The sequence below is a fragment of the Etheostoma cragini genome, chromosome 23, assembly GCF_013103735.1.
Source record: "Etheostoma cragini isolate CJK2018 chromosome 23, CSU_Ecrag_1.0, whole genome shotgun sequence".
In the NCBI taxonomy this organism is placed as follows: Eukaryota; Metazoa; Chordata; class Actinopteri; order Perciformes; family Percidae; genus Etheostoma; species Etheostoma cragini.
Window position 1 is genome coordinate 15,728,993 of NC_048429.1, and position 12,767 is coordinate 15,741,759.

The window sequence follows — 12,767 nt, forward strand, 5'->3', positions numbered from 1 at the left end:
CCCCCCCCCCCCCCTTTCCTTCTACCATCCTTCGTCCCTAGCATCAAACTGCCCTTGTTTCCACTCAATCAATGAAAGTAAAACGACAAGCATCTTGTGTACAAAATGCAACAAGCTTTAACTGATATGTGCCGGGTCCAGACTGCACGCCTAGTGGCACTCATAAGAACAAGCCTGGGCCCTGTGTATTAAATAATTCCTATGTTGTTCCTATGTTAATCTATGTTGTGATAGGTAATAGAAGAGGAATGGTAAATCTAAGTAGGGCTGTAATGATACACCAAACCCAGGGGTCGGTTCGTATCACGATTTTAGAACCACGATTCCATACAAACCTTGATTCTTTTCTTTTTTTGGGGGGGGAAAGGGGGGTTCTCAGTAATCATAATAAAACTTTTTCTGCCACATGGCATTGTTTTGTCATTGATTACATCCCCCTTTGCAACACAGTTATAAAACAGATAAGAAGCTTATATATTGATATTGATTGGTTTCAATATTGATCAATCCAATACCAAAGATTAATTTATATCTTAAAATACTGTTTCCACAATTGTTTAAGTGGTTCATTAACTTATTAAAATGAGACATAAGAATAATGGTAATGGTAACAGTAATGGACAATTCCGCTACCAACCTGTCAGGGGAAGGAAGAGGAAAAGTGCCTTAGTGTCTACTGTAAAGGTCTTGGTTGACGAGTAGCTATTGCTAATGTAAATCGTGGTGGGTAACGTAAGATTACAACCCCGTTCAACATGCTTAGTTATTTTTAGTATGATTGTTTTAACGGTTAACAACTCTGGTCTAACCCACAAATTCATCAGTAATGTTAACTGTATAGATAGACAACTAATCTAATGTTAATTCAGGTAGCTAGCACACTCGTCAGTCTGCCTCAGACTCCCGGACTGTGAGGCTTCAGGCGGGATGAGAGCTGACAACAGCCCCCGGGACAGTCAGCCACCAGCCAGTTAGCAGTCATCCACTATCATTACAGCCCCGGGGACACATCCACAGTCAGCCCCCAGCCAGCTAGCAACCATCCACTATCATTACAGCCATTACAGTCAAACCCCATATCCCTATATCAAATTGATTGTGTAATCATTATGGGTGATTTTAACATTCATGTTGACAACCCCCAAGGCAGGGGGACCAAAGAACTGTGTTGTGTTTTTGAGAATTATGGACTGACTCAGCATGTGACAGAGCCCATTCACAATAAGGGGCACACTCAGGACCTGATTGTCTCCAAGGGTCTGAACATTTCCAAGGTTGTGGTGACTGACGTTGCTCTCTTATCAATCCTGTGTTTTCTTTAACGGCACTATCTCTGTGCCAGAAAGGGCCCAAACAAAGATAATCAGAAAACGTATCACTGAAAACACCAGTGAATCATTAATTGAGCTTTTCTCCTCCACACCCGCCCTCTCTGGGCTGTCAGTCCCTGAGCTTGTAGATAATTTCAACTGTAAAATTAGAAATGTTATTGATGCCATTTCTCCCACTAAGGTCAAAGCTATCTCTGGTAAGAAAAGATCTCCATGGAGAAATGTCATATTGGTGAGAACAGGAAAGAGAGAATGTCAAAGAACTGAACGCAGGTGGCAAAAAACTAATCTCCAGGTCCATTATAACACCTATGAAGAGAGACTTTGCTTTTATAATTTGGAACTGAGGAATGCAAGGCGGTCCTTCTTCTCTGACGTTATCGCCAGAAACAATAATAATTCACATGCCTTGTTTGCTACTGTTGATAGGTTAAAAAACCCTCCAGTACCAGTAGCATCTGAACTAGGCCTGCAGTGAATTTGCCTCCTTTTTCAAAGATTAGACAGTCGGTGCCTCCATATCAAGTCCAGGGTATATGTTGTCCCAGTGTCGAGGCAGAACAAGTTCCAATATGACACAATTTTCTAGAATTAACCATAAAAAACCTGGAGGACATTATACAACATCTGAAAACCTCTTGTTGACTTGATATTCTACCAACGGGTGTTTTCAAAAATGTGTATGTGATCCCCTACAGATTGTGAACACGTCTCTTCTTTCAGGCGTCTTCCCACAGGCACTGCCGTCATCAAGCCACTTTTAAAAAAGAACAATCTAGACAAGTCACTAATGAACAACTATAGGCCCATATCAAACATGGCCCATATCAATCATTTTTGAGTAAAAGCATTAAAAAAGCGTATTTTCAACAACTCAACCATTTCTTGTCACTAAACAACAGTTTTGATGCCTTCCAGTCGGGTTTCCGACCACACCACAGCACTGAGACGGCTCTTGTCAAAGTTTTTAATGACATCCACCTTAACACAGATAATGGTAAAACTACAGTATTAGTATTACTTGATCTCAGTGCTGCATTTGACACGGTCGACCATGACATATTACTAAACCCATCCAATTATATTAAATTCGGTATTGATGTACGCAAGCAATAATAACAGTAATGGCAGTGAAATGATTGTAAACTTGTTAGTGAGGACTAGGTTAGGACTGATTCTGGTTTCCAACTTGGCCCCAGGTGTGTTTGTTAACACACGGACGGAGACAACTTCTCTCTGTTGATGCTTTACTAGAGTCAAGCAACAGTACAAACATGGGTGTGGGTAGCTCTGCTATAACTGTGTGTGTGTGTGTGTGTGTGTGTGTGTGTGTGTGTGTGGTTCTGCAAAGAAATAAATAATATTGTAAAGGCTACCATACACAGTGCATAGGAATCATATATGTGATGTCTAATAATAACAATAAACCCAGTATTAGTTATGTCTTAATGCAGTGTAACTGTAGCATGTAAATATGACTGTGAGCGGGGCGGTTCAACGATCGCCATTATATCGAATCAACAACCAGGTGTAACGTAGGTAACAGGGGAAGAACACAAATAACAAAATTACTATAGACCAATACAAGTACTTCCCATCTCTGGTCACAGGTGATAATCAATCAGCAGAGACGTGTCTGTAAACTCGTGGTAATAAAAAAAAAAGAAGCAGATTGCTTGCGCACAAAAGAGTGTGTTCAACGCACCCCCATTTCAGTTTAAAAAAGCTAGGTTTAGTCTGGGCTAAAGGTGGCGCTGTGCTCAATGTTTAACACCACTTTCTGCTGTCAAAAATCACAGATAAAGGCCTTTAAACCAAATATTAGGGTTAGCATGTATCTACATGTACTGTAGTTAGCAGTTGATTTTAATGGAGTATAGCAGCACTTTCTACTGCTATACTCACCTAATCCTACCCAACAGAACATCTTCCAGCAGGAATATAAACCGCCATTGTGCAGAAAATAGCTTTTGCAACCAAGATTACTGCTTTCCCTGTCATTAGCATGTGGCTACATGTAGCAGTGTATGTTACGTAAACACTGCATAACCCAGAGCGTTCAAAACAGTTGGAAATCTTAGGTGTTGGCTCTTTTAAATACAGTTTCCTCATGAGTTGAAACTTTTGCTATGAACACTACAAATTGTAACATTATAGATATGAAAAGGTCTCCTTTAAAAAGTGACAATGACACACCTTTGGTTTAAATGAAAATGCCCTGGCATTGGTGTTTGTGTCCCGTTTCTGCTTTAAGGTACAAACCACAATGAAATCCTTTGTGTCCTCTTTACCCTCAACAGTTAACAACACCATATTTTTGCTGGCCACGCTGACCTTTGCCCTCCAGCTGTGTTTGGCTCTGTTCTTCATGCTGAGATGTTGGAAGTTTGACAACAGAGTAAGAGAGGCTCTCAAACACCCAGAGGCTGCTTACAAACTCAATGGTGAGCAGTCATTGTTTTTGTTTTAGGTTGGTATGCAAAATCAACAAAGTTTAATTGTCAATATTTAAAAAGAATTACAAACAATGACACTTTACGTGTGTTGTTGTTGCTGAGACACAACTCACTAACTCGTATAAGAATTTTTCTGATTAAATGGCATGGAGTAAAGTGAAAGAAACAGCAGGAAATGTGAGAGCTGTCTCTTTCTGGGTGAGAACTGTCTCACCTGCCACAGTTCAATTGAAATGCCTTTGTCAGTCTATTTTTTTAGGTTGTAATAATTTTTTTGTCTGTGTATTGTTTTTGTCAGTAGAGTGATTTTTCCCATTTCTTTTCTATTCCCCAGCCCCCTCATCCTTCCACCGAGACATTTACAAACAGGCCAGCTATAAGCTATATGATGATAATGGAGCTGCTGCTTTGTCGCCTGCTGTGTCCGCAGCAGAGGAATATGAACCCTACACAAACTCTTTGTTGCAACCTTCTATACCCTGGGACCTCGTTCAGCGCTGACAGCCTCCTCATCCTTCTGGCTTTTACCAAAAATAAATGAAAATGTGGCCATTTAATATTCGTGATGAATACTGTACTGTATAGTAAAGGCATTCCCTTTAAAATTATGTACGATCTACATGCTATGCAATAATATGTCACTCTTTAAAGGTAGAAATACAAGTTTTTGGAGACATTTTAGAAATGGTTACAAAATTTCAATAAAAAAATGGAAGAAAAAATGTAAGTTAAAGCTGCACTTTATTAATATTTCTGAATATGGAAAATGGGTCAAATGACTATGTGTAATGTGGGTTTTAGGGCGCGTTGTTGTGTCTTTCAGCTCACTGTTTTGGTTTTATAACCTGTAACTTTAATGTTTTGGATCAGTCTCACTGTTCCAATCAGTGCCACCTACAGTTGCCGACAGGACACCTATTTTCAGTATAAAACCCACTGAGCGCTACTTACCCAGCACCAAACAGCAGAAAAAGTTAGCAACTCACTTATAAACGTAGCACTGTATAAGTGTAAGGAAGCCCAGCTACGCTAAAAAAATCTGCCAATCATCCATTGTGTTTCCCCAAATTCATTCACCACCATGAGCCAGTGAACAAGGCAACTGTCAGTGGTTAGTTTATGTAACAGCAGGACAGTTGAGTAGAGTCGAAACTTCTAGAGTCAGTTGAAACGTTGTCGGGTTACAGGCAGGCTTGATACTGAACTACACATAGACAGTTAAAGAAGTGGACCAACAGGTCCCAGTGTTCTGGACGGAGACCAGTGAAAGATATTAAAAGCACTTTTCCAGTGATAGCTGAGCGTTACTACGCAGCCTCAAATTGAACTTGACGACGTAAGCAACCTGTTTGAAAGTTGTAAGTCTTCTGGTAGCTGTGCCAAGAGAAATCTCAATCATTCCCAATCAGCAAAGACGGTGAGCATAGGTGTACAGTATGTTAGGATACAACATAGACACAGGCTAATTACTGCTAACTAATATGCTAGTTAACATTAGTAATTAAACCTAAACAGCTGATGGAAGTCCAAACTGTCTTCGAGCTTCGCGTGCTCATGACGCAACCGTTAGCCTATTTTTACAAAAACGTCTGCTACGGAGCCATAATGTGAGCTACAAGGTAAAGGAGCCTTTTATACATTGTTGTGTTTCTTTAGAAATAAACAACGGACAAATATAGTCTTGAAACGCTTCAGATTTAAAGTTATTTGTTGTCAAAGTGAATTCAAAATGAATGGCAGTCATTGGATGCTAACAGCCGGTGATGGCTTCGTAGCATTAAAACGGCGCCATGGGAGCTACGCTTACAGAGGAGAGGCTCAACCTTTTGGAACTACATGCTAACGTGCTGTGTTTTTAGCAAAGCTGGGCTAATGAATATTTGGTCATGCCTATTAACTGTATGTTTAACACAGATCGGTTATGCCGCTTTTCCCTTGTTCTCCGATAAGTTTGCTAAAAATGATGTGATGTAGCCTTTTATGCGGAGTGAGCACTGTGCCAGACTTCTGTTTGCTGTTTGAAATATTGAGTGTAGTGGGCGACCCATCCTCAACCTCAGAGACACTGCATACTGAGAGCAGATTTTTCCCCGGCAGCTGGCAAAGAACAAAACAGAGCTACCTGCAGAGTGAATACCCGACTTCCAGGTCACAGGTACACCTAATCACAACTCCAAATGAATGCTGTAGTTGCTTTGCTAGGTGTGTGATTAGCCCAGCTTTCCGTTTTGTACTTATTGTGGAGCGTTGTAGGGAACCATCCACGTTACTTTTTTGGGCAATTTGTTTGAAAGACACCCACATTTCTGATTTAGAAACCTTTTGAAAAGGGGTCAAATATGACCTGAAGACAACAGAAGGGTTAGTACATCTAAACAGTATTTCTGGAAAGAGAAACAGCTAAAAGTTTGTGCAGAAATGTAAAGGGTTTTGACTTACCCCAAACAGCCATGAATACAGCAAAGAAAACAGTTGCACCATTGTCAAAGAGATGGGTGACCTGAGAAGAAGATAGTAAGATCACAAATGAATATGAATGCAGAATGACCAATGCTGCATTAAAGAACCATGGGACCCCAGGGCTACCACTTTTTGAAAGCCCTCCCACCATCACAACTAACTATCGCCCCCGTCCAACCTACACAGACATCAGCCAAGCTTTATTTACATACAATATTGCATCAACAATCACTCATGACTGCAGTTTAATTGTGTGACTGTATGGTACAAAATACAAGGCATTTACACATCTTAAGCCCATAGTGCAGCATGCATGTGCCATACCAAACAACCACTGTAGGCTAAAACAATATCCATCTCTCTCACACCAGATGCACATTCTGTCTAAATTACATCGGCCTACTTGTTCCACACATCCATTTGTTTCTGAACAGAGAGTGACAGAGACAAGCAGGCACAACAACACACATACACACAGATGAAAGAGGGCCAAGTCTAAATGGCCACAGTCAAAGAGAGTGCATAAAGTCCAAAAACCAAACCCCTTACAACATTGACAAGTGAAGCCTGTGTACGCATCCTTCTGTCCACTCACATGTGATGCAAATATAACAATATTGCATGAATCAATCAATAACAACTGCATCTATTAAAGTCTGTTTCAACCTTTAAAACATCTTTCTCACGGCTTAACGTGTGGCAAAGTCCTTGTTTAGATTGATTAATATCCAAATAATAAGGTTAGTTAGGTTATTACTATGACAACTACATGTAGGCCTACTACTACTTTTCCAGAGGTGGCGTAGCGCTAAAACCGCAGTGTGGAGATCTGTCTGGCGTGCAAAACTAGCTACTACAAGACTGCTACATATTCCGCTGAAGCAGGTACTTATTACGTTGGTGTCTTTTAACCTCCCAGCTCTGCGACTGTGCTGCTGGAGGGGTTTTCGGTTATCTCAACCTCGTGGCATGTCAGCGTTAAAATCTACAGTCAGATTGGGAATATTCCCAAATAGCTGTGAAACACACACACACAATACTGGAGTGCCCAACAGTTGAGAATGATTCTTAGTTTCTCCCTGTGATTAGAGTTGGCCTTAACTGAGAGTGTGCAGGATTGTCTACAGTAAAAGTAACATATTGATGAGTTGGCTTCTAACACATTTCCCACGAGTACAAAGACAAAGTGCAGGTGTCTGGTGACAGTACCTTGGCGTAGATGCAGCTGTCTGACAGTCTCAGGTAGGGGCAGTACTGGTCACAGATGGGGCACATGATGACATCAGTGGCCTGGCAGATTTCTTTACTGGAGAACAACATGTTACCCTATCAACATCTGGTGAAGTTGGTATTACAATGACCAGCAACATTTGGGCATAGAAAACCATAGAAAACCCCAAACTGATGCAACTGTTCTGTTTTATCTGATTTGTTAAAAGTATGTTTTTTCTGAAAAAAAAACTTCACCACGCAATCTTATTCTGTGGCACTGCACAGTGTTTCAGACTTCAGTCTTATAAGGGGATAAAGAGCACATTTTCATTTACATCTTAAAGGTCCCATGACATGGTGCTCTTTGGACGTTTTTATAGTGGTCCCCTAACACTGTATCTGAAGTCTCTTTTATATAGACCTTAGTGGTCCTCTAATACCACATCTGAAGTCTCTTTTATGTAGAGCTTAGTGGTCCCTTAATACTGTATCTGAAGTCTCCTTTATGTAGACCTTAGTGGTCCCCAAATAATGTATCTGAAGTCTCTTTTATTTAGTCCTTAGTGGTCCCTTATGTTGGAAGTTTGACAACAGAGTAAGAGAGGCTCTCAAACACCCAGAGGCTTCTAACAAACTCAATGGTGAGCAGTCATTGCTCTTATTTTAGGTTGGTATGCAAAATCAACAAAGTTTCACTTTCAATATTTAAAAAGAAATGCAAACAATAACACTTTACGTGTGTTGTTGTTGTTGAGAGACAACTCAAAAACTCACTTAAGAATATATATTTTCAATCAGCCTTTAGGTTCCCAAAACTTTCCTGCAGAACTTAACTGTAAGTTCGACCAATTTTTACAAATACATGTTTCATGCCTCCAGGTCTGATTTTGTAGCAAATTCTGTAACCTTATTATTTAGGTTTAAGGTCCCATGACATGGTGCTCTTTAGATGCCTTTAATTAGACCTTAGTGGTCCCCTAATACTCTATATGAAGTCTCTTTTATATACACCTTAGTGGTACCCTAATATCATATCTGAAGTCTCTTTCATTTAGACAATAATGGTCCCCTAATACTGTATCTGAAGTCTCTTTTATATAAGCCTTAGTGGTCTCCAAGTACTGTACTTATGACCTCATAAGGAGCAAGATTCCAGATCGGCCCATCTGAGCTTTCATTTTTTCAAAGGCAGAGCAGGATACAGGGCTCGGTTTACACCTATCACCAGTACTACAATGAGCTTTCCTTAGTATGTGCCATTTCGGAGTTTGTAGCTATTAAGGAGGAGAGGGGGGGAAGGTCAGGAGGCTGGGGCTGTGGCCTTGACCAACTGCCACTTTGCTTGTCTGAAAGTCATGACGTCTCTCTCTCATGGGTGGGCTAAATTCTCTGAGTGGGCAAAGCAGAGAAAGGGTAGGTAACCTTAAGATTCCAGATCTGCCTATCTGAGCTTTCATTTTCTCAAAGGCAGAGCAGAATACCCAGGGCTCGGTTTACATCTATCACCATTTCTAGCCACTGGGGGGGCCATAGGCAGGCTGGGGGAACTCATATAAAAAAAAAACTCATAAAGTGAGCTTTTCATGCCATGGGAACTTTAAGAATTTTCTTTACCAGAGAATCCTGAATAAGTTTATTTTCCTTTATTTCATTTAACAGGCATCCGATACTGCCTGGGACAATTTCAGACTCAATTTCACAATTTCAGACTCAACCGTAATAACAAATTAGTTTTGCATTAAGAAAAAAGCTACCTGACTTCTTCACTTACTACATTGTCTATCTGATCTGTACTTATTGAAACCAAGGCTTGTTCTTCCCTAGAAACTCTTTAAAAACATATTTTTAAATGCTTTAAATACAACTCTGACAACTCTGGGGACACCTATATTTGTCAGAAAAGAGATGAGGTGTGTTTACCTGACCTGGCAGTGCTCCAGAGTGAAGAGGCCATACAGGAATACCAAGAGACCGACCAGAGCTGCAGGAAACAGCATCCCAGTGTACCAGCCGAGCCAGGCAAAGTACAGACCGATCTTCTCCCCAAAATACCTCCTAAAACGACAAAAAAACATTGATTTGAGTTTTATTTAAAAATAAACTGTATCCGGTAAAACAGCAGATTTATATCCTGATGTCTTTAGACAGTTCAGAGAAAATGTATTAGTGGGACTACCTGTTATAATGTTTCCATTATAGATGTGTCATTCAAACCTCTTTAACACATGTATTGTTCTCGGGTCAAATTTGACCCATTTTGATAAGAAAACTCTTTATCAGAAAAGTGTCTTTCAACCAAATTTTCAGAAAAATAACGTAGATTGTTCCACACAAGTAAAATAAATTTTCAGCCCACTGCTTTCTTTAAATTTGAATGTTTTATTCAATTTCATAGCATTCCAAAAACCTTTTTTTATGAAAGACCAATGAACAAAGCCACTAAAATGTCAAAAAAAAGCTTCAAAAACGTGGGGGAAACACACAAAAACGCCAAAAGGCGCAGAAAAAAACTGGCAAATCAAGGAGAAAAGCAACAAAGGGTTTGAACAAGACAACCAAAAGATGTCAATTTTGACCCAAAAAAAACTAAAAGTTGTACGGTCGAAGGGAAGACAACACAAGGGTTAATGGGGCTTCATACCTACCTCGTTTGGTCCAGACTTTCCGGCTTTTCAGTTTGATCCGATCATAAAATTACAGGTGTGCGACCTGCCTTGGACCACGGTCCGGACCCATCAGACAAAATTTGGTCCAATGTAAAGAGGTAGTCTCGGTCTGGACCAAACTAAACAAGGGTCCACGTCGTTTCTAGTGTGAAAGCATTTATTTGGACGGTTTGGTCTTTCAGACCAAATACAGTAAGCTCTGGCAGGCTATCGTTGTGGTATTCATAGCAGCTTAAAGGAATAGCTCAGATCTTAGTGTGGACGGTAATGCGCTCAGAGCAGACAGCTGTCGGACTATCAGAGAAGAGAATAACTCAGCAGTTAGTTGGGAAAAAAATACAAAATATTTCAACAGCGGATAGGGGACACAACGCTGCTCACATACTGTATATGATGCCAACAGGACGTAATTATGTCATGTTTAGCTTTTTAGTGCGCTTGCATAACTGCAGTGGGAAACCAAACACAACAGTCATCAAGAAGGCCCAGCAGCGACTACACTTCCTGAGGGTCCTCAGGAACTACGACCTGGACTCCAACTTGCTGCTGACCTTCTACCGCTCATCCATCAAGAGCCTGCTGACCTACTGCATCACAGTATGGTACGGCAACTGCACCGTGGCAGACAGGGAGAGGCGGCAGAGGGTTGTAAAGTCAGCACAAAAGGTCATTTGCTGCCCTCTCGCCTCCCTGATGGACATCTACACCTCCCGCTGCCTCAGCAGAGCATAGAACATCATCAAGGACAGCTCTCACCCCGGCTCTGATCTGTTTGACCTGTTGCCCTCAGGAAGGCGCTACAGGTGCATCAGAGCACGGACCAACAGACTCAAGAACAGTTTTTTCCCCAAGGCCATAACCACCCTGAACTCACATATGCACTGACTCCAATCCACACACCCCCACCCCCAGCCCCCGGACTGTCTTCTCCCTTCCCTCCGACTGTGTAATATTTTTATACTGTTACTGTTATATAATACCTCATAGGACACTGGAATATATGCAATTTCATTTCATACAGTACAATATTTAATACATTAACCTTTCCATTACTGTGCAATATGTATTTATTTAATATTAGTACTTAATCATTTCAGTTCATCACTGTGCAATATCATTTATTAATTGTTAACACGTATCTATGTTTACACAATGTGTATTCAAGCTGATTTATACATGTATATCTCGGGACTCAGGACTGTGCGCCAGCACCCCCCGCCCCTCTCTTTTTTCTCTGCACTACCTACACTTTATGTCTCTGACTTTATATTTTTGATTAATGATTTTTTGTACTGTTATCTTATATATTCTTATATTTTTTGTGTCAACGCTGTAAAGGGATTGCTTTAATCTCGTTGCACAAATACCGTGTACTTGTGTATAATGACAATAAAGGTATTTAATTCTATTTAAGGCATTCTAATTCTAACAGAAACCCAAACCATGGTTAGGTCCTAAGTGTCTGAAAATAGTTACCTGATGAGGTCCAGCGGTTGGTACTTGTACCAAACCCCCCACCAGGCCCAACATTCATACAGCAGGTGCCGGTGGTTCTCTGCTCCGTGTGTTCTGATGGAGTTTTTGCTGTGGTAGCTCCCCTGTTAAAGTCCAGACACACACACAAACATATACATGGAGAAACATAATCTATGTAGGCATTGCTTTAATATCAGTTCATGTAATCCATGACAGCCATACATGACACAGGAAGAAGGTATGACTTAAAAACGTAACAGAATTGAATGAATGAATGGCTTTATGGAGATCAGCCAAATTACCTCATGAAGAGGGAAGGCTGCCTCAAATGAATTATTGCTCAAAAGACGATTGAGCCCTGGAATCAAACACAAACCAGAAGAGAAACAGGAGCCTGATGCCGTCAGTCAAGCAGTGTAGATTGTAGTTTATAATAATTACTTTTATTCAAAATTCAAACTTTTTGGAATAAAATCCTCAGTGTATTAGCACAACACCATGCCCTGTACTCCTTCAAAGGATGTTTGTGAAAAGCACTGTTCATCTGAACCCATTGTATGTTGCTTTGCCTTAGCAGTTAGCTATGTTATTGTTGTATTTTCAAACGGAAATCGGGGAAAACGACCAAACCTTGCTGGATAATCAAGAAAATGGGAGAAGCCATTTTAAATATAACACTCTAGATGTTAAAATCATTTAAAAAAGTTACTTATAAAGCTATTTTCTTTGTAAATGTCTGTAAAAAGCACTGTCCATCGAACCCAATGTATGTCATTTTGCTTTAGCAGTTAGCCACATTATTGGTCTCTTTGCTAACGGAAATTGGAGATAACTACCAAACGGCTGAACAGATGATCATGAAAATGTGATTTTTGCCATTTTCTATGTTATACTTTTGTTGTATTTGCTAATGGAAATTGTGGAAAATGACCAAACCGTGCTGAATGGACAATCAAGAAAATCTGAGGAACCATTTGGAATACACTCTAGATGTTAAAATGAATTATACAAGTAGCCTACTATAAAGCTGTTAGCTTTGTAAAAATCATTGTACACTGGACCCATTGCACTGCATGTTCTTCTGCCTGAGCAGTTAGCTATGCTTTCGTTGTCTTTGCTAGCGGAAATTGGAGAAAACCACCCGACCCGGGCTGAACAGATAATCA

At 40.4% G+C, this 12,767-nt stretch overlaps 1 protein-coding gene across 5 annotated transcripts in view; it reads right to left on the reverse strand.

The window, feature by feature from the left end:
- LOC117938592 (anoctamin-4-like) overlaps positions 1 to 12,767 on the reverse strand; it is an 85,338-nt gene that overhangs the window by 26,140 nt on the left and 46,431 nt on the right. For 4 of the 5 annotated variants that reach the window (XM_034863263.1, XM_034863260.1, XM_034863264.1 and 1 more), the window contains 5 exons: positions 11,904 to 11,995; positions 11,602 to 11,723; positions 9,380 to 9,514; positions 7,457 to 7,553; positions 6,227 to 6,287 (listed from right to left, as the gene is read on the reverse strand). In XM_034863263.1, the coding sequence (XP_034719154.1) occupies positions 6,227 to 6,287; positions 7,457 to 7,553; positions 9,380 to 9,514; positions 11,602 to 11,723; positions 11,904 to 11,995 (507 nt within the window). The remainder of the gene's footprint in view (positions 1 to 6,226; positions 6,288 to 7,456; positions 7,554 to 9,379; positions 9,515 to 11,601; positions 11,724 to 11,903; positions 11,996 to 12,767) is intronic. The other variant, XM_034863262.1, reaches the window with a different exon arrangement.